Genomic DNA, 22,497 nt, shown 5'->3' on the forward strand with positions numbered 1-22,497 from the left:
ACTAGGTTCCAAGACCAAATTCGTTGTAAATGTTTTGGTTTTGTTAATTTTGGGTTAGCTTGAAATATTGGATCAATCCATCCAAGTTTCTCAAGTTTTCATGTAATTGGTTGATCGAAAGGTAATACAAAGTTTCAATTCACACAAAAAAGAAGCTTTCGAGTGGCATAATTTTTGCATACGGAATCTCCTTGAGGCGATACTTGTGCTGTTGGAAAGTCTCTATTTGTGGAATTGGAAACAAAGGTGTGGCACTTAAGTAACAAAGTTTTACCCCCCAAAATGCCTTTTGATGCTTCAAACTACTCTCGAAAGGTTTTTAGATTCCAATTTGACAAATTGGATCCCATTGGAAAAAATGGGTCTTTTGAGCCGATTCCTCCACTTTTTTCACTCTATAAAAGTATCGAGATGGATGACAAACAATATAATGATGCAATCCAGATTGCACCTACCCATTTTGGGAGGCTTTTGGTCCCCAAAAGCTTCCATTGAATGAGGTGAAGAATTTTTTCCTCCACCTTTTCTCCAGTGCACCATTTAGCCTTGCTTGGAAGCTATCCTTTCAACCCAATTTGCGAAAGGTCATGCTACCCCTCTCTTGTAGTTATGGACCTCTTCTGCAAAACGGTGCCTTCTTTTAACTCTGCCTAAGCATCTAGTGCCAAATCCTCCACAAAAGGTAGGACCTATTCCTCTTCCTGATCTGACATGGAAGGCTCACAAAGTTCTAGATTCTCCACATTCACCACTAAGTAAATCTGCATATATGGTGGTAGAATGAGTCTATAGGCGTTATCTCCCACCTTTTCCAATATTTCAGAGGGACCATATTGCAGAGCCTTGATTTTCTTACGAGGACCCTGCAGACTCTCCTTGTTCAACTATTACCATACTCTATCTCCCACCTTGAAGGATTTCTCTATTCTATGCTGATCATGCTTGGGCTTATATTTTCTTGCGACTTCTGTAGTGTCTCATATACCTGTATATGGATTTTCCTGATCTTCTCAACAAAGTTTTTCTCCCTTAGGGCATCCCTTGTAAGATCGTTCCTCACTCCTTGTTGTCCATATGGAATATCCAAAGGTGAAGGTGGCAAATATACGAAACAAGTTTCAAAAGGGGACTCACCAATAGAGGTGTGGATTTCCCTATTTTAAGAGTGCTGAATATATACTATATTTTTGCCCTAGGTCTTCCGATGGTTCTGATTGTAACCCCCCTCAAAAGTTGCACCCAAGTCCTGTTGACTACTTATTTCTGCCCATTTGTCTGTGGATGGAATGTTGTGGACCTCTTCAACTTCGTGTCCATCTTCTCCCACAATGTAGTCCAAGATGCACTGAGAAATCTTATGTCATTTCCTGAAACAATGCTCCTATGTATCCCAAAGTGCATCTAGACCTATCCAAAGAACAAGTTTGTTGCTTCTTGCTGGTTGAAGGTCTTTTTATAGGGCACTAGAACACACATCTTGCCAAACCTGTCAACTACCACAAACAGGTAGTCATGTCCCTTCCTGGTTGCTGGTAATCCTCCTGCAAAGTCCATGGAAATGCTTTCCCAAGGACGAATGGTTATAAGCAAGGGATGATATAATTCTTGTTTCCTAGGTATTACGCTTTCTCGTACAACAAAGCATGCATCCTCTTATAAACCTAACTACCTGTTCTTGCATCTTGGGCCAATACACATACCTCTGCAAGTTGGCCACTGTCTTCCCTATATCAAAGGTGTCCTACAACCTTGGAGGTGTGAGCCTCTTTAATTAGGTACAACTACTCACCTTAGGAACACATATCTTATCCAACCTGTAGAGTAACCTGTCCTAGAGATGGTAGTAAACTGTGCTTGCATCATCATCCACATGACTCTGGCTCTGCAACTGCTAAAACACCTCCTTAAAGTCCTCGTCCTCTAAATATGCCTCTCTGTATGCATAATGGGTGAATGGCTCCATATGAATAAGAGTTCCAAAAGCTATGATCTTTGATGTGGGTGGCCTTGAAAGCATGTCAGCCAAACTTGCTTGTGCTGCCCTTCTTGTAGTTGATCACTAAATGAAATTGCTATAAAAATCCCATCCACTTAATGCTTGGTTTGCTATAACTTACTTTGGGCTTATAGATGTTGTAGTGATTGATGATCTGTGTGGATTATTGTCTCCTTCCCCATCAGATAGTGCTTCCACTTCGTTAGAGCTTGCACTAGGGCGTAATGCTCCTTGTCATAGGTCGGGTAGTTAAGAATTGCGCCATGAAATACCTAAAAATGGTAGCATATAGACCTTCCTCCTTGCATCAAGTTCGCTTCCATAACATACCAACTCACATTTATCTCCACTTCAAAGGGCTACTGCAAGCTGGGTTATGCTAGAATTGGTGCTTGAATGATGTTCTTCTTTAACTCCTCAAAGGCCCTGTATTGACCCTTTTCCCACTAGAAACTCTTGACACTTGTTGTTATGGCGTGGAGTGGTGCTGCTACTACTAAAAATGAGGCTATGAATTTCCTTAGATGGTGTGCTACCCCAACTAAACTCTCGACCCTAAAAAACATTCGTAGGCATCGACCATTTCATGATGGCCTCCATGTTGGCAGGATCTATCTTCAACTCTCCTCCACCTATCACATACCCCAGATAGACCAAAGATTGCTATGTAAACTCACACTTCTTAAAATTTGTTAGCAGCTGTTGCTTCTTTGATGTCTTTGAAACCCACATCAAATGTGAGATGTGCTCCTCTTAGGTAGCATTGTATACTATTATATCATCCAAATAGACAATAACAAATGAATCTATAAAAGGGCACAATATATCATTCATTAACCTCATAAATGTAGCTGGTGCATTGCATAGGCCAAATGACATGACTAGCCACTCATACAAACCATGCCTGGTTTTGAAGGCGGTCTTCTAGGTATCTTCTTCTCTGACTTGAACCTAGTGATATACAAACTTTAAGTCCAGCTTGGTGAACCACTTTTCTTGCTACAACTGATCCAATTGATCATCTATTTTAGGCAGGGCTACTTGTTCTTTAGCGTACTTTTGTTCAACGCCCTGTAATCTATACACATTTGCCAAGTCCCATCCTTCTTTGGCACAATGATGATGCGTGACCCACATGGTAATGTACTCAGTGGAATGACATCTTGTTCCACTAGCTACTACAACTATTTCTATAATAGACTGTCTCTACAACCTAATGTTTGCCAAATAGGAGTTTGACAATAGCTGGATCTCATGATCCACTTCCTCTTGGGTGGTAGCCCTTTAGGCTTATGGAAGGAACACATCCCTGCATGCTTGTAGCAGCTCTTCCAGTTGTTGTTTTTGTTTCTTAGTACACCCATCCAGGGATGCCTTTTCTCTTACTGACTCTTCTCTACACCAATTTTCTCTTAAAAACAATAAAACATACTTTTTGTTAGAACTGATCAATTTCTTAGCTTGGTTGGTACTTACCAACAAAATTTTGGACTTGCCTTTGTGCGCATTGATGGTGAAGGATTTTCCATCCTTGATGAGATGGTACTGGTTGGCTCTCCGCATGAAGATTACATCTCACATGTACATATAGGGACTTCCAAACACCACTCCACATACATCAAGGGGAACTACATCTAATTTTACTTCATCAATAAAATCAACATTGATAGAAAATCTAATTTTTCACTGTTTGGTTACCTTTATTTCTGCATCCTTATTTACCCATCCCAATGGATATGGGCTTGGATGATCACAAACTTCCAATCCCAATTTGGTGACCAACTCTGCGCAATGAGATTTGCTTGTGATCCCGACTCAAACAGAGCATCAATCTTGGTCTTCTTGACTTGTATTTTTATATGGAAGTTTGGTCTTTTTGTTCTCTTGCTGTTGCTAAAGGCTACTCAGATTCACCTCCTATTGGGTAGCCGTTGAAGGATCTGGGCAAAGTTGTCTATCATCGCGTTCCTTTGTCGCTCGAGGGCTTCTTCGAGTAAGATTTTGATAGGATCTCCTGCCCCCTCATCTTTCTTTTCATCTGCCATGGGAGGCCGTCGGGATTTGCGAGGCTGGTCTTGCAAAGGTTCGACTAGTTCAAGCCCTAACTCCTTATATCCCGACCTCGTTGGGGACATGCAAAGAAAAACAGAGAAAGAGCAGACCGCTTTGATACCATTGATCCAGATTTAAACAGGAATGCAACAAATTACAGATATAACCATAAATACAAAGATGCAGTGGAAATAACACTTCATTTCATTAATATCAAATACTGAAATATGCTTACAAATAGAATGGATATGAGACTAGCTCGGGTGATGGTAGCTTATCTCTGAGAAGAGATGTGGCGGCTACATGCCTCTAAATTGCGTTACAATGATGCTCAAGGGCCTTTTTATTATTGAACAATAAGAGCAAACCCTAAACAACCAAAACCCTAACCCGAGGAGATGTAACACCAAGAGTTTATGGGCCCTGTTGGGGTTAGTTGGACAGTGAACTTCCCGGGGTCGTGACTTGGTCATTTTATCTCCGTTTGACGTGCGCGATACCCCGTTGGAAAGATCTCTCCGAGGACTACGACAGAAAAGACGATTTTGGTAGAAAATCACTAGCGTGAGATTGCCAAAAAACGTCGTTTAGGGCTTAAAAATGGCTCCGGAAGTTTTGGACCCGAAAAATTGCTAAAAATAGTAAACTGTGCTACAAGTAAGGAAACTGAAAAACTATAAGAAACAATGGTGGGGGTCCAAGTGGAATTGGCGGGTGGCCACCAATATCCACCTGGATCATTCAAGCATAGAAAATGCAAGAATGATTGGAATTCGTGAAGGAAGACTTTACAGGATGCTAACTCCCCTTGCTCAAGCTTTAGTTCACATTGAAATCAGCCCATGTGAATTTTGGCATAGAAGATTTGGTCATATCCACTTCAAAATCCTTCCAACCCTAAATTCAATAGTAGATGGAATCACCGAATTGAAAGAATATCAGGAAGGAGTATGCAAGCGATGTGCATTGGGTAAGAACACTAATAGACCATTTGGAAGCAGTGCTTCAAGTTCAAAAGAAATCTTGGATCTTATTCATTCCAATGTTTGTGGTCCTATGACTCCTAAATCACTTGGAGTTCATCTATATTATGTCACATTTATAGATGACCATTCAAGGAAAACTTGGGTTTACTTAATGAAATCCAAAGATGAAGTATTTACCAAATTTCAAGAATTCAAAGCTGAAGTAGAGAACCTTACAGAAAGAAGAATCAAGATATTAAGGTCTGATAATGGAGGAGAATACACATCCAAGGAAATTATAGCCTTCTATAAGGAGTCTGGGATTAAGAGGGAGCTGATAGTCCCATATAATCCCGAACAAAATGGAGTTGCAGAATGAAAGAATCGGTCCATTGAAGAAAGTGTAAAAGCTATGCTACATGATCAAGATTTACCAAAATTTCTGTGGGGTGAAGCTATGAAGACAACTGTATACATACAAAATCGAAGTCCCCACAGGTCACTAGATAACATGACTCCTGAAGAAGTATTCACTGGGAAGAAACCAAGCATGGATCATCTCCGAATTTTTGGTTGTCTTGTCTATATTCATATACCAAAGGACAAGAGAAAGAAGTTGGATCCATCAGGCATGAAGGGAACATTTGTTGGCTACAGTAACTCTTCTAAGGCCTATAGGATCTACATAAAGGAAGGACACCGAATAGAAGTCAGTCGAGATGTGATATTTGACGAAAGTATTGCATTCAAGAAATCAAAGGATCTCCCTATGGACTTTGATGATGAAGAACTTCCGTATTTGAAGAGGAAGTTACTAGGGAGGAAGAAGAATCAAATCATGAAGATGAAGGTCCCAGTGAACCTATACAACCTGTGGTAATCCTCAAAACTAGAAAGAGACCTAACTGGTTGAAGTCTACACTACTTGATGTAGAAGGTCATGGAGCACTTCAAGGCACATTCAGGGAAAGCAAGAAGCCCAAACGATATTCCAGGTATGTAGCGTATATGACGAAATTGATAAAAGCAGAGCCATCCTCCTTTGAAGAAGCTATCACACACCAAGAATGGAAAGATGCCATGAACAAAGAGTATTAATCGATAATGAAAAATGGAGTTTGGGAGATCGTACCTAGGCCTGAAGACAAATCTGTGGTAACTTTGAAGTGGCTCTACACGATTAAACATGCAACAGATGGAAGTATTGATAAATGTAAGGCAAGATTTGTGGCTAGGGGCTTCTCTCCATAGGAAGGAATCGATTATGAAGAGACATTTGGGGCTTCTCTCCACAGGAAGGCATCAATTATGAAGAGACATTTGCTCTGACAAGGTATACAACTATACGTTCGCTGGTCTCTTTGGCAACATCGATGGGATGGAACCAATGTTGCACGAAGCGCCCCCCCTCGGGTTCCAAGCCCCGAAGCGCGTCCTGTACTGAAGCGCCTAGGAAGCTTGGTCGGAAGCGTGCTTCCGAATTTTTTGCCGCTTCCTGGAAATTCGGAAGTGTGGTACGGAAGCGCCGAAGCGTGCTTCGTACGACGCTTCGAGCGTCGGAAGCGTGGCGCTTCGGAGGAGGAAGCGTACGCTTCCTTAAAAGCTTTTAGAAAATCGTTTTTTTTTTTTTAATTAATTAATTTTTATTTATTTATTTATTTATTTTTAATTTTAGGTGAGTTTGCTTGTTGGGGGTGGGTCCACCTTGGGTTAGGGTGACGAATGAAGGCAAAAGAAAATATAAATATAGCAGATGCTCCCTCATGGTAATGTTAAATTCTTAAAGTAAAAGTGACATTCTCCTTTATTTTTCATTTTCATCATTTTACTTAAATTTTTAACATTACCATGAAATGACTCGGGATGTTTGAGAGTGGTTCCAGCCTCATTGGACTTCATATGGAGAAAATAGAATTTCATATCCTATTCAAAATTCAGCAGACTTAATAGTTTTCAGGAATTCAGGATCAATGGGATTGTGGCATTTCATTAGATTATATCAAGTATGAAGGTATGCGATTAGCATTTAATCAAGAGCACCAAGCCCTATATGTACCCTAGTGTTGGTGGTGTTAATTGTTGAACTCCTTTGTCACGCGGCACGCCCTTAGCAAAAAATTACCTTTCAATCAAGTCAAAACCATTGATCAAGCGTGTTAAGCTTTTTCTACCATATTTTAAGTCTTGAATTAGGTAGTTTGATCAAAATTGGGCAATCTTGACTAATATCCCTAGACAATTGAGGTAGAGGCAAAGGCTAGACAAGAGGAGAAGAATCTAGATGCTAGATGGTTGATGCATTTAAATGGTTGATGCTCGAATAATTAATCATTAATGTACAATGGATGTTATATCTATCTTGATTTATGCAAAAATATGCATGTTTTCATGTCTTCTACAACTAATTTGGTATGTGGGATGTTTGTTTTGAGTATAAATGCAAAAAAATAAAATATATATATATATATATGTGTGTGTATATATGTATATGTATATATGTATATGTATATATATATATATATATATATAGCAGACGCTTCGCTTCCTAGATTTTTGGAAAATGACGCTTCCGCGTCCCCGCTTCGTGCAACATTGGATGGAACATCCACCAAATGTATGTCAAGACTGCATTCTTGAATGTCACAATTGATGAGGAAGTCTATATAGAGCAACCCTTGGGATTTGAAGTTAAAGATAGAGAAGCATATGTTTGTAGATTGAAGAAGGCATTATATGGCCTCAAGCAAGCACCAAGGGCATGGTATGCTAGGATGGATGCATACCTACAGAGATTAGGCTTCACAAAGAGTTCTGCTGATCCGAACCTTTATATTAAGGTTGTGAAGGGAGAGTCGGTAATCATTCTTCTGTATGTGGATGATCTTCTCTTGACAGGTGTGGAAGGTCGAATTGAAGAATGTAAGAAGCAACTAGCAACAGAATTTGACATGAAGGATCTAGGGCTGATGCACTACTATTTGGGACTGGAAGTCTGGCAAGGACTTGATGAGATCTATCTAGGTCAAGGGAAGTATGTGATTGAGATGTTGAAGAGGTTTGACATGATGGATTGCAAACCAATGACAACCCCAATGATCACAAACTTGAAAAGACTAAGGAGTTCCGAATCGATCCTTGTGGATCCTACCAGGTATAGACAATTGATTGGCTCACTGATGTACTTAGTGAATACACAACCATACATATGTTTTGCAATAAATGTTCTCAGTCGATTCCAAGTGGAGCCAAAGCATGATCACTGGATATCAGCAAAACATATACTAAGCTACCTTCAATGAACAATCCACTATTGCCTAAAATATGATAGGAGGAATGGTGTCCATTTGATTGGATATACAGATTCCGACTGGGGAGGCCGTGCGCAAGATGGAAGGAGCACTACAGGAGGATGTTTTAGTTTGGGATCCTCCATGATCTCATGGATGAGCAGAAAGAAAGATACAATTGGTTTTAGTAACGCTGAGGCTGAGTATATTCCTGCCTGTGAAGTAAGTAGAGAAGCTGTCTGGTTGAGGAAGTTGCTATCTGACTTGTTTGAAGGACCAATGGACCCTACTATGATACATTGTGATAACACTAGTTGTATAAGATTGTCTGAAGACCTAGTGTTTCATGGAAAGACAAAGCATATAAACAACAAGTATCACTACATTCGGAAGCTAGTACAAGATGGTGTATTGCAACTATGGTATATCTCCACTGATGAACAGGTAGCTGATATTTTGACAAAATCTCTTCCTAACAAGAAGCTTGTGTATTTGAGAGACAAGCTTGGTTTGGTTGATATATCCTCCTTGGTTGAGAGGGAGAGATAGGCACATCATTCTTGTGTTCACTTGGGAAGAAAAAATGGAGGATTGGGTAAGCATCTGGCATCCGATACTCTTTGAGGATGTGGTAGGGCATCCAAGATAAGAGTAGTTGTAGAGGACCGATATTCTTTGAGGATTGGCTATCCAAGATAAGAATAGTCCTAGTGGAACATACTTTGAGAGAACTCGGGTGGGGTATGTTCCGAGAGAGACAATGATGATGGTGTCTATAAATCATTGGTCTTGCCAGCATTGTGCTCTGATCTTGTGGAGAGATAGAGTTGTTAGTCAAGGCCTTGCTATATGAAAATGCTGGTTGATATGATGCTAAATAGATGGGTTACCAATCTGACTCTTCTTACGAGATCTCTTTTGATTAAGAATGTCCATGTACCATTTATGAATACCTCCCTAGTTAAGAGTGAGCATTGAAAAATGTGTAACTAGGTTCGGTCTTCATAAATATGAAATGTACTTTCCTATATATTGTAAAATGAAAGAAAATATATTATTATTATTTTTGGAGGATGGGTTTCATGCTCAAGGTCTTTTATTTTAGAGGTCAAGCACCCATTGAGTGCTTCTAGGATTTGTCCTAGGTCAAGAAGTCAAAAGAGTCATTGTCTTAAGTTGAAGGCCCTATCGGGCACATTGTAACTTGTAAAGAAAATTATTTTTGTCATTAAAAGTGTCAAAATACCCTTCAAGACCAAGTCGGCCTAATTTGAGGAACCGCGTTCATCTTAAGAAGCCTATATAAAGGAGGGAACTCGACTTCCTTGGAAGACATTCATCACTCACTCCTTCAAGCGAAGGAGGAAGAGGAAGAAGGCAACGAAGAAGATTTGTTTCTGGGCTATTTCTCTCTCACACGTGCAAAGGAAGGCTAGGGTTTCTGCTGCTGGTCTAGGGTTTTTCTTTTGCAGGTTCAATCTTAAAGAAGGTAGAAAAAGAAGGTCAGCGAAGGTCACATTAGGCCATCCTCAAGCACCAAAAGGAGAAAACCAAGCGAAGGTCTGAAGGAGTCTTGGGAGGCTAGAATAAGATCACACGTGTGACAGTAGCTGCTGTTGGGAGGGCCGAAAATTTCACACCTGCAGTAGAGGCCGAAATTCTGAAGCTGGGGGTCAAAGTTGTGCTACTGGAAGATATTTGACTGGGTTTGACTTGGACAAAGAAAGCACATCATCCGGAAGGGTTGGACTTGGTCTTGGTCTAGAGGTCTTGGAATTCGTCAATTGAAGAATCTATAAGAAGAGAAGATATTTGCAGGTTTTCCTGTCAAGTGGATAGGTTTTGGCCTTGGCTTGCAGCCTACATTCTATGTTCTTGTTCTTCTCGTTTTGGTAGTTGTTTGATGAAATACAAACATAATGATAAGTAAAGAAGCTAATAAGTAAGAAAAAGTAAGAAGAGATCACAAACAGTTATCAAGAAAAGAGAAATCACTCTAATCAAATCCCAGTAGATTTCTCAACAGTAAATACAGGTATTTTTTGGTTTGATATTTTATTTTGTGGTTTTCTTGGTTCTGTGGTTATTTGTATTGGTGTATTTAAAGTGAATAATGGACATCTGTTTTAGTTTTTGTAAGGTAAAAATGTGGGAATTTTGTTCTCTTTAGTAGGGTTACTGTTAATGTAATTGAGATTCACTTATAGAGAGAGTTCTGTTTTAACTTTCTTATGTTATAAGCTGAAATGGCCACAATCCAGATCCAAGATGTCATTTTCATATTTCATCGAAACTGGATTTGCATTTGGATTGAATTTTGTGTGGTAAATATCAAAGCAGAAATCTGAAATATCAAACAGCATATTTTTTAAATGATCATTATCTTTTTCTCATCTTCAACCTCAAGAACACTGCTATTAGAGGATCAGCGCTTATTAGAACCTCCATTTTCTTGTTTTGTTTTCCGATTTATGAACACTTTGGAATGCTGCTACCTAAACACTCATTATTCAGGCACAAACACCCTTATATCTTTTTGAAATTTAATTTGATATAGGTTGCATTCTCCTCCACCCCAAAAGGTAGAAAATTTGTAAGTTCGCAGTTTTGAGTCTTGAATTAGGAACTGGATGTTGTAAATACAGGTATTTTTTGGTTTTCTTGGTTCTGTGGTTCTTTGTATTAGTGTACTTAAAGAGAATAATGGACATCTGTTTTAGTTTTTGTAAGGTAAAAATGTGGGAATTTTGTTCTCTTTAGTAGGGTTACTGTTAAGGTAATTGAGATTCACTTACAGTAAGAGTTCTGTTTTAACTTTCTTATGTTATAAGCTGAAGTGGCCACAATCTAGATCCAAGATGTCATTTTCATATTTCATCGAAACTGGATTTGCATTTGGATTGAATTTTTGTGGTAAATTTGAAAGCAGAAATATCAAACAGCATAATTTTTAAATGATCCTCGTCTTTTTCTCATCTTCGACCTCAAGAACACTGGTACTAGAGGATCACCGCTTATCAGAAGCTCTCTTGTTTTGTTTTCTGCTTTAAGAATACTTTGGAATGCTGCTACCTAACACTCATTATTCAGGCACAAACACCCTTATATCTTTTTGAAATTTAATACTTGCCCCCCAAAAACTAGAAAATTTGAGGTTTGCAGTTTTGAGTCTTGAATTAGGAGCTGGATGGCGTAAATACAGCTATTTTTTGGTTTGTTATTTTATTTTGTGGTTTTCTTGGTTCTATGGTTCTTTGTATTAGTTTATTTAAAGAGAATAATGGACATCTGTTTTAGTTTTTGTAAGGTAAAAATGTGGGAATTTTGTTCTCTTTAGTAGGGTTACTGTTAATGTAATTGAGATTCACTTACAGAGAGAGTTCTCTTTTAACTTTCTTATGTCACAAAGCTGAAATGGCCACAATACAGATCCAAGATGTCATTTTCATATTTCATCGAAACTGGTTTTGCATTTGGATTAAATTTGTGTGGTAAAATTCAAAGCAGAAATATCAAACAGCATATTTTTTAAATGATCCTTATCTTTTTCTCATCATCGACCTCAAGAACACTGCTACTAGAGGATCACTGTTTATCAGAAGCTCTCTTTTCTTGCTTTTTTTTTTCCGCTTTAAGATCACTTTGGAATGCTGCTACCTAAACACATTATTCAGGCACAAACACCCTTATATCTCTTTGAAATTTAATATGATATAGGTTGCATTCTCTTGCCCCCCAAAAAGTAGAAAATTTGAAGTTTGCTGTTTTGAGTCTTGAATTAGGAACTGGATGTTGTAAATACAAGTTTTTGTTGGTTTGATATTTTATTTTGTGGTTTTCTTGGTTCTGTGGTTCTTTGTATTAGTGTATTCAAACTTTTAAAGAGAATAATGGACATATGCATTAGTTTTTGTAAGGTAAAAATGTGGGAATTTTGTTCTCTTCTGTAGGGTTACTGTTAATGTAATCGAGATTCACTTTCGGAGAGATTTCTGTTTTAACTTTCTTGATGTTATAACTTATAAGCTGAAATGGCCACAATCCAGGTACAAGATGTCATTTTCATATTTCATCAAAACTGGATTTGCATTTGGATTGAAGTTTATGTGGTAAATTTTAAAGTAGAAATATCAAACAGAATATTTTTTAAATGATCCATATCTTTTTCTCATCTTTGACCTCAAGGACACTGCTACTAGAGGATCACCGCTTATCAGAAGCTCCCTTTTCTTGTTTTGTTTTCCGCTTTGAGAACACTTTGGAATACTGCTACCTAAACACTCATTATTCAGGCACAAACACCCTTACATCTTTTTGAAATTTAATATGATATAAGTTGCATTCTCTTGCCCCCCCAAAAAGTAGAAAATTTGATGTTTGCAGTTTTGAGTCTTGAATTAGGAACTGGATATTGTAAATACAGGTACTTTTTGATTTAATATTTTATTTTGTGGTTTTCTTGGTTCTGTGGTTCTTTGTATTAGTGTATTTAAATTTTAAAGAGAATAAGGTAAAAATTGGGAATTTTGTTCTCTTTAGTAGGGTTACTGTTAAGATAACTGAGATTCACTTACAGAGAGAGTTACGTTTTAACTTTCTTATGTTATAAGCTGAAATAGCCACAATCCAGATCAAAGATGTCATTTTCACATTTCGTCGAAACTGGATTTGCATTTGGATTGAATTTTGTGTGGTAAATTTCAAAGTAGAAATATCAAACAGCATATTTTTAAATGATCCTTATCTTTTTCTCATCTTCGACCTCAAGAACACTGCTACTAAAGGATCTCCGCTTATTAGAAGCTGTCTTTTCTTGTGCTGTTTTCCGCTTTAAGAACACTTTGGAATGCTGCTACCTGAACACTCATTATTCAGGCACAAACACTATTATGTCTGCTGTGTACTGTAGCATCCCAACTTTCTAAAGAGTATCTTGCAGAAGCAAATCTATTTTTTGGAACACATTTTAATTTACTTGCATTCAGTACTTTTATCATGGTCATAGGTTCAAATCCAAAGTGGGCTAGAGTATGTACACCTCTGTAGACTTTAGCAGTCAAATCGCTGCACGAAGGCCTGTCCCCTATCCCACAAACAAAGGGGTCTCATACACCAATTTGTTGTTTGGCTTTGCTGTGACCTTAAAAATAGATTATTCTATATTATTATTATTATTTTACCATCCCCAATCAAAAATTCGAAGCTATGCTTCTTAAGTCATGGTATGCTGCTTTTTGATTGCATGCTTATTATCATCTATAGTTGGGTACTGGAAGCTATTTGCAGTATTGGTTCATCTAATGTTGTGTTTCTGAAAAATCGCTACTTTGAACGCATCTAAACAAACTGTTCTACATTGATTTTGGGTTCAGGAAAGGTTCTATTTTGGTGATCATGTGCTACCATGCTTTGAAAGTGGTATTCCTCTGCTCAAGCAACGGCTTGATCAGCTTCCTGATTCCGACAATGTAAGTATCATAGTACAAAACAAGTTATCTAGAGTCCACGTGTTTCAAATTTTCACCTGAATCTGGGAGGATTTGGACAAGTTGTTACATCGAGAAAAACTAGCAAATATCAGTCATAGTTTTATCTTTGTTTTTCTCAAGTCTAATATGGTGCATTGTTACGTTGAAATGGAAAATATGTACATCAAAGGATACATGCGTGACTAGATGATTGAGTACAGATTCCTTGACTCTTTTCTTACTAATTAAAACATTACGTGTACTGTCAGATAGTCATAGCATTTCCAGATGATGGTGCATGGAAACGGTTCCACAAGCTTCTGGAGTGTTTTCCGATGGTATGCACTTTCTTTCCCCTTCTGAGCACAAATTTCCCTTGCTAGTTTGCAATGTTGTTTCCTTGAACTTGAACTGTGGATGATTTGAGGCATTTTTGATTCATATGATTTTCCAGGTGGTTTGCATTAAGGTTCGCGAAGGTGATCAACGCTTTGTACGTATCAAGGAGGGGAATCCTGCTGGCCGACATGTTGTAATTGTTGATGATTTAGTGCAGTCAGGTGGTACCCTTATTGAATGCCAGGTACAAAGTCATAACACATGAGTGTAAGGTTTTTAACTGATCCAATCACTGATTTTAAGTTAGTGATTGCTAAGTTTATCACAGTTTACTGCTCATTTATATTTGCTGCTCATATATAAATGCAGAAGCTAAACTTAGAACAAAAAATACCATTGAATCTCTTACTAACTGTTAGATTTTTGGGGTAGCTCGGACGTGTACTTCCACATTGGTGGTGCCTAGCATGTGGAAGTGTCTGAAGGACAATCTAGATGGTGACTTTATAAAGTGATTTTATAGTGTTTTTTATAATTAATGATTATAAAGTGAAAGTGACTTTATATTATAAAGGTGGGCCACTTAAGTGATTTAAGTGATCTCAACAAGAGATTAAGTGATTTTATAAAGTGTTTTTTTTTTAATTAATGATTATAAAGTGAAAGTGACTTTATATTATAAAGGTGGGCCACTTAAGCAGTTTAAGTGATCTCAACAAGAGATTAAGTCAGGTCCGTTGATCTCGTGGACCAAGATATAATCTTGACCATTGAAGATCTTAGAGTTAGTTATAACCATTTTAATGAGACATAAAAAGTGATTTTGGAGAGTGAAGAGGCATATTTTTGAGAGAGATTTTGGAGAGCTGAAAGAGAAGAGGGCAGCAAGAGGGAGGGTGCATTTCCCAAGGCAAGAAAGGGGCACAAATTCCAAGGAAATGACAGCATTAATGGCTGACTGTATGGCAATTTTTCCACAGGCCATGCAACAGTTTTGAGGGTTGGGCAATACCATAGAGTACTGTACAACAATTTTGGGCACATTTTTCGAGGTGTTGGAACAGCAAAGTACGGGGCTGTATAGGTCGTACATAGTGCTGGGCACGGAAACTAACGCTGGGTATGAAAAACGAGGAAAATACAATGCATTTATTGATGGTTTTTATTGCTGTTGTAAAGTCAGAAGAATTTTTCCTATGAGCTCATTAACAAAATCTCTATTGATTGGTTTTCCTTTAGTGGTTTTTTGAGGGGCTTAGGTAATTTATTAATGAGCTCTTTTCTGATGGAATATGGACATAAATTGGACTACCAAATATACGAACATGGCTCACCTTTGGTCTCACTCCTATAAAGTCCTCCTTATTAGTCTTGTCCTCCACTACCCTGTGAGGACTCCTGTTTTGTAGGTATATTCTTGTATTGCAGGCCTCTGTCCACAAGAACATATGCAAGTACTAATCATGGATCATTGCCTTTGCTAATCCAACTATGGTCCTGTTCTTCCTCTTTGCAACTCCGTTCTGTTGAGGGTTGTAAGGCATTGTGAGTTCTCTCTTGATTCCTGCCTCCCTACAAAAGCCCTTGAACTCGTTGGAGGTATACTCACATCTGCTGTCTGATCTCAGCACCTTGATCTTCTTCCCAGTTTGGTTCTCCACAAGCGCTTTAAACTCTTGGAATTGGCGGGAGACCTCATCCATGGTCTTCAGGAAGTAGATCCATGCCCTCCTGGAATAGTCATCTATGAAGGTCACAAAGTAATTGAACTGTTAAAATTGGTAACTAGGGCCAAACTCCACTTTGGACAACTCATTTGATGGAGATGATGATTGCATTGAATTCCTTTTTTCGAGAGGACCAAAATCGACCTAAAGATCATCAACTTTGGACAAGGGAAAATGTGTTTTTGAGGTCAAGCTCACACATGTGCAAATTGTCAAGGTCAGCCACATCATCATGTAGGCTCATGAAGCCCAATAGACATGTCCCTTGAGTCCCAATGACTTGTATAAATATAAGTGACCTCCAACCTCATTTGGCACCTCACTCACTCACACATTCTTCTCTCTCCTCTCATTGGTTCGTACAACTATTGGGCATATCTTTTCTCTCACACGTGTGGCAAGGAGGACGAATTTTCTGGGCATATTAAAGGGCTGAAATTTTAGAGTTGTTGCAAGGTTTGACCAACGTTGACTAGGCACTTTGACTCATCCTTTGACTGCGATTTTTGTGGGAAAATTTCGTTTTTGGTAGATCGTACAGTTTAGCATTGAAACCAAGAATTTCTGGGCACTTTGACTTGTGTTGACGACAAAAATTGACTTCAGTTGATCGAGTTTGACTACTGTTTGACCAGTTAAGGAGGCAAAATTTAATTTCCTTTGACCAAGCTTCAAAGGGGAAGTTTTGCTACTGCATTAACCATCTTTGACTTTCTGGTTAGGGCTGAATTTGACTGCAGTTGACTGCAAATTTGACAGGGTTGTTTTGACTTTGATTTGGCAAGTCAATTTTGACTTTTTGTACTCTCTCTCTACTGAACATTTGATATAATAATAAGAAAAATTGATCAAAGGGTTTCCCCATCTTGGGGTTTTTCCTTGGCATCCGCCAAATCTAGTGTCCTCTTGTCTTTTGCATTTTATTATTCATGTTCTATCTACAATTACTATCAATGTGATTTATGATTAATGTGATTGCTATTAGCAAACTAAATTGGAAATTGTCATTGGGATGCTAAAGGAACATTGAAGTAATTGTGTTAAGCATAGAACATACCATTGTTAACTAAACTTAACATGGACCTTGTGATCGACATCACTAACATAGGACCGCACACATCCGAATGCACCAAGTTTAATACTTCATTGGACCCAGTCTCACTGTGACGAAAGGCTGCTTTGGCATGCTTTCCAAGCACACATCCTTTACACACACCTCCTACTCCACCTTGATCTCCAGAAAACCGGTGACCATCTCTCGCAATTTTAGTAAAGCCCTGTAGTGTAGATGTCCCATTGTCCTATGCTAAAGCTCACTGTTACTGTCATGCACTAGAGCCTTCACATGCTATCCTCTCAACAGATATAGGTTGTTCTCCCTAATCCCTATCACACATATCACACTCGCATATGCTCCTCAGGGCCTCACAGAAACTTCATATATCATGAATTTGACCTCAATTCCCTTGTCCACATGGTTGATACAGGGAACAAGTTCTTCTCCAACCAATGTACATATAACACCTCCTTAACTTCCATAGGACTCCTTGAGTCTAGCTGGGACTGTATGCTATTGACTTTTGACAAGAGTCACTGTGGGCTTGGAACCCAATCTTGGAGTTTTGCACCATCGTGATTTGGGCCAAAACCATGGACACAATTCGACATGTGATGGATGAGGATGATAGTACTCCTTAAGATGAATTCCACGCATCGAAAATCGTCCAATTCTGAGTTGTAGAAATGGAGTTATGCATATTTGAAGGTTATGTGTGGGCATGATGGCACAAGGTCAAGGTTGGCTTGATGCTAATAAGCCTTGTGACATGTTGTCTAGCCCTAAAATGGCGTTTTAAGGAAGCCCTTGTATTTGGTATAAATACAAGGTGATCGATGCAACACAAGCAAAAAAAGGAGAGAGACCAACATGGAGGAGAGGGCTGTTAGGGAATCTCTCAAGGCCGTTTGGTGATCTAGGTTGTTGTGCAAGATGGCCGAGTGAGATAGGATGATTTCTGGGCCAAATCTGAAGTGTTTAAGGGTGGACAGACCTTGGGAGAGGTCGCTGTAGCACCTAGAAGTTTGCTCTGATACCAAATGTTATGCAACCAACTCACAAATAGATAGATCAATGACTTAAAAATTATCCTCTTCGAGGGGGAAACCTCCTTTACATTACATAAATGAACAATTCTTGGATGATACAAATGACAAGACCTCCTTTCTGTATATAGGAGTCTAATGGTTCACAATATAATCATAGCCTACATAACAATAATAATGTAAGGGCAAAACAATAACAATAGTGGGCTTCTATGGGGCACAATAATAACAATGTGGGGACTACAAGGGCACAACAATAACATTAAGGGGGGCTACACTAGAAGTATAGGGACCTAACACCGCAAGCCTTACCAACCAGAAACAGAGTTGCGTAGGGTTATTTTGGGGCTGGTTTGTGCCTTAAACAACAACGAAAGAGGAAAAGAGCCCTCCAAGGGAAGCCTCAACAAATTAAGGGGCTGTGTGGATATTTATAATTTGAGAAGGCTGTTGCAATGTGTCAATTGCCCTAACGAGGTACAATCAGGAACAATAGTGATATATTAGACTTGGAGCCTAAGTTTGTCTTGTCTTGGGTCAAAGTATTGACCAATTTTGGATCAGAAGTTGGAGCAACCTGTGGGAGCCATTTGGAGGACTTTTCTTGATGGTTCAAAGTCCCTCCTAGGAGTAGATCTTGCAGTGAGTGGATTGGGCATCATTGGATTGTTGGAGGGCAATGTGTTGATAGCCCAAAGTAGCCTTAGACCAGCATACATGAAGGATGTTGATTGTTACGTGATTGGGTGAAGTTTGTAGCCTAATGTGTAGCTCTTTGATGGACAAAAGAGGCTACTAGATTGGCAGATTGGAGCTCAGGTATTGGCCAACCTAGAGAGCAGATTGGATCAACCCGTGTTCATTGTAGCAGAAGTGACTTGCAGCAGTGATAGGTGGCAGCCCTCCTGGAGACTCTATGTGTTGTCCTTTGATGGACTAAGGGGCAACTAGAGAGTAGAACGAGAGCGAAGGACCGACAGGACAAGATACGACATAAAGTTTGCAACATGATTTTCATTGTATCTTGTATTCCATAGACTGTTGTATTATTCAGATTGGTTTAATATAACGAAGATTGGGTTGTACATTATTGTACAATATTTTGTTAAAAAATTATGTATACTTGTGCATATGTGATTTACTTCTATTTTATATTCCACTATGCAAAGTAGTTCTTGTTGAGATTCTTGGTTTGGTAGTGTCAGAGATTCTAAGATTCTATCCTCGATCCAAGATCGTGGAAATTCGACATATGCTACCAACACCCTCCATTGCATATGTCGCATTATCTCCAAGCTCTACATCGAGATCTTGGTGCTCCTTGGCGATGCTGGTAAAGAGGTTTTGAGATCTCATCGAATGACAAGATGCTCCACTGCCCATAAACCATACGCCACAAGTGATGGGTGCTAGAAAAGTAAGAGAACAAGGCAAACTCCTTTTCAAACTTCTCGGAAATCTCATCCATCTGCACTGTTGTTGTTGTAGAAGTTTTCCTTTTGCCTTTCTTTTTTTTGGGACACTGTCTGACATAATGACTGAACTTGTGACATGCAAAGCATTTAACTTTGCTCATGTCCTTTTTCCCTTGCAAAGGTGTTGCTCCACCCTAGTTCTACTTGGGTTTGCCCCTACCCTTCTTCACTTGCCCAATAAGAGTAACGTTCTCCCCATCTCCACCTTTTGCGCTGCCTACCAATCATCGAACTTTCCCAGATCTCCTTCTAGGTAAAGTCATTCCACAACCGGTCCCAGTCTAGAAGCTGTTGCCTAGTGACGATCCCCTCCACAAAAGTGGTCCATTGCTTGGTACAACCCCCTTCAAAGCTACTTTTATAAGCTCTGAATCATCCATGAGTTCCCCCACAATTGATATTTCATCACAAACCTGCTAAATATTGGTGAGATAATAAGTCACAGTGTCAAATCTGTTCATGCCAATGGTGTTTAGTTTCTCCCTTAACACCATCTTCCTATTTTAGTTACTACTCTGGTATAGGCTGATCAAGGTTGTCCACATCTTATGTGTTGTATCCTTTCCTGTTATGTGAGGGATCACGTGATCCTTCACACTGTCCAAAATAATGCCTCTAGTTCTCACATCCTTCAACCTATGTTGGGCTGCTTGTGTGGCATCTGTAGGAACTTGGATCTCTGTGCTTGCAAACTCTCACAAGCCATTTGACTTGAGAACAATAGAAATCGTCTCCTTCTATGGACTAAAATTTCCATCCTCATCCAACCTATCTTCATACCTCAACCCTGATGTTGTCATACTATTGCTTTAGCCACAAAACCCCAAAAAAAATAGTCGTCAAAATATAAAATTTGTTGTCAAAATCACTGATCTCCCTTATTCAAAGTTCTAGAGCTTTGATACAATGTTAGATTTGTAATATCAACCCTGAGCTGTTTTATCTTAGCAATTAATGCAAAACGCAGAAAATATTTCTTGTCTGCAAATTCCAAAATTTCTTTAAAATAAATACAATGATATTCTATCCCAGTAAATTAATTTGCAGTGAAATAAAAATGAGAAATCAATGAAATGCAACAATAGAAAAAATTACCCACAACACGTTTCACATTGGGTAAGACCCACAGAGAAATGCATAGAGAAATTATCAGCTCTCCTGGAAACCTGTCACACGGTTCCCAAGGAAGAATCCACTCAAAGAACTCAACTTGTTGTCGGAAAAATTGGCTCACAAGAAAAATCAACCTATTGCCCAAATTTCTGCCCTTGCATTTTTGTATGGCCTATCACAACCACATGTGTGCGCTATGGCCTCCCTCTATTGCTACACATGTGACCCATGATCTCCTCTCAGTTGATGTGTGAGCTATGACCTCCTCTTTGTTGCCTTGGCCTCCCATTCTCTAAGCCCTCTGAATTCCTTTGTCTATCTTCGGTCATGTCGAGCCAACCACTTGGGCAAAATCACTCACTTAAGTGCTCAATCAATTAATGTGTCTTTCACCTCATCGTTAAGCGTATTTAATGATTTCATTAGGCCAAATCCCTAACCCTAATCTCCTAAGTGATTAATGGCTAGGATTAAATCCTAAGATCACTTGAGATCAATGATTGAGATTATATCGTCTAAGTCACTTAAATAAAGTAACTTACTTATCATTAGACTTGGGCCTAATAGTTCTCAATAATTAATTATTGAACTTTTCCTAAGTTAAACTTAGGAAAGAAATAAAAAAAATCATCTACACATCGCATACAAGCACCCAAAGAGGCAAATCGAAGTCTTCTCCATGCTAAGAGACAAAACTAGAATAAGACCTTTCGTAGCTACACAGATCAACAGTGGGGACAAGCCCACAACTATCAAGTGGGGGTCGATCAACTGTAGATTCAGTTGGAGAGATGTATAGAGTCTAGCCATTAGGAACTGGATGCGGTGACAGGTTGAGTGATTGCAAAGTGTAGCAGGTTGCATGTAGGTAAACAAGGATAACAGGACATAGGGCACATTGCATGTTCGAGCACAAGGGGATATTGGGTCAGGGTAGGGCTGCTGAGACATTGGGCCATAGGGTGAAGGTGGTTGAATAAACGACAAAGGGTGTTAAGACAGGGTAGAGGAGATAGTTCACATAGTGGGAGGTGTTAATGGTAACCGACAGGTTCAAGCGATCAGGGTCCAGCGAGGCCAGACAAAGCCATAACTAGGAAGGGTCTATAGAAAATGGGACCCGCAGGCAAAAGTCAATCATACCATGGATTTGGCCAGGAACCCACAACCAACAGGATAGTCCTTGGAGTGAGAACAAATTAGGTTTTGGGTTGCCTAAAAGATTAGGTAGATTTTTAGTTAAGTGTGCTTGACGAGCTTACCACACATCTTTGGTAAGATTTGGCAAGATGATTGTAGATGGTCTTGGATTTGATGATACGCTAGATGGAGCCTCAAATATCCTGCCTTAGAAGGCTAGTGTCACCTTGGTTCTCAAGGAAACAATCTCTGGGAGATTGTTGAGAAGGTGATCTGGGAGCCGATAGATGTTAAGGAGAAGATCATCTTAACTAGGAGAGAGATAAAGGCACAAAGGGTACTCTTGGGTGTGGTGAAGGACCATTTGATCCCTCATTTGTCCAAGAAGAAGTTAGCCAATAAGATGTTTGATGCTTTGGTGGGTTCTCTTGGATAGTCCTTGGAGTACAAATTAGTTTTTGGGGTGCCTGAAAGGCTAGGTAGATTTTTAGTTAAGTGTGCTTAACAATTTTAGCATACATCTTCAGTAAAATTGGCAAGATGATTGTAGATGGTCTTCAATATGATGATAGGTTGGATGGAGCCTTAAATATCCTGCCTTGGAAGGCTAGTGTCACTTTGGTTCTCAAGGAAACAATCTCTGGAAGATTGTTGAGAAGGTGATCTGGGAGCCAATAGATTTTAAAGAGAAGTTCATCTTAACTAAGAGAGAGATAAAGGCACAAAGGGTACTCTTGGATGTGGTGAAGGACCATTTGATCCCTCATTTGTCTAAGAAGAAGTTAGCCAATGAGATGTTTGATGCTTTGGTGGGTTTATACTAGATCAAGGC

The 22,497-nt window shown here is 39.1% G+C and overlaps 1 protein-coding gene across 1 annotated transcript in view; it reads left to right on the forward strand.

Moving 5' to 3' along the window:
- LOC149249240 (Phosphoribosyltransferase family protein) overlaps positions 1–22,497 on the forward strand; it is a 117,979-nt gene that overhangs the window by 51,695 nt on the left and 43,787 nt on the right. The window contains exons 3-5 of the mRNA XM_089458656.1: positions 13,673–13,768; positions 14,038–14,106; positions 14,223–14,351. Of these exons, the coding sequence (XP_089314782.1) occupies positions 13,673–13,768; positions 14,038–14,106; positions 14,223–14,351 (294 nt within the window). The remainder of the gene's footprint in view (positions 1–13,672; positions 13,769–14,037; positions 14,107–14,222; positions 14,352–22,497) is intronic.

The sequence above is a fragment of the Pinus tabuliformis genome, chromosome 7 (assembly GCF_031772625.1).
Source record: "Pinus tabuliformis cultivar Carrire ecotype Pingquan chromosome 7, CPIR1, whole genome shotgun sequence".
Classification (NCBI taxonomy): domain Eukaryota; kingdom Viridiplantae; phylum Streptophyta; class Pinopsida; order Pinales; family Pinaceae; genus Pinus; species Pinus tabuliformis.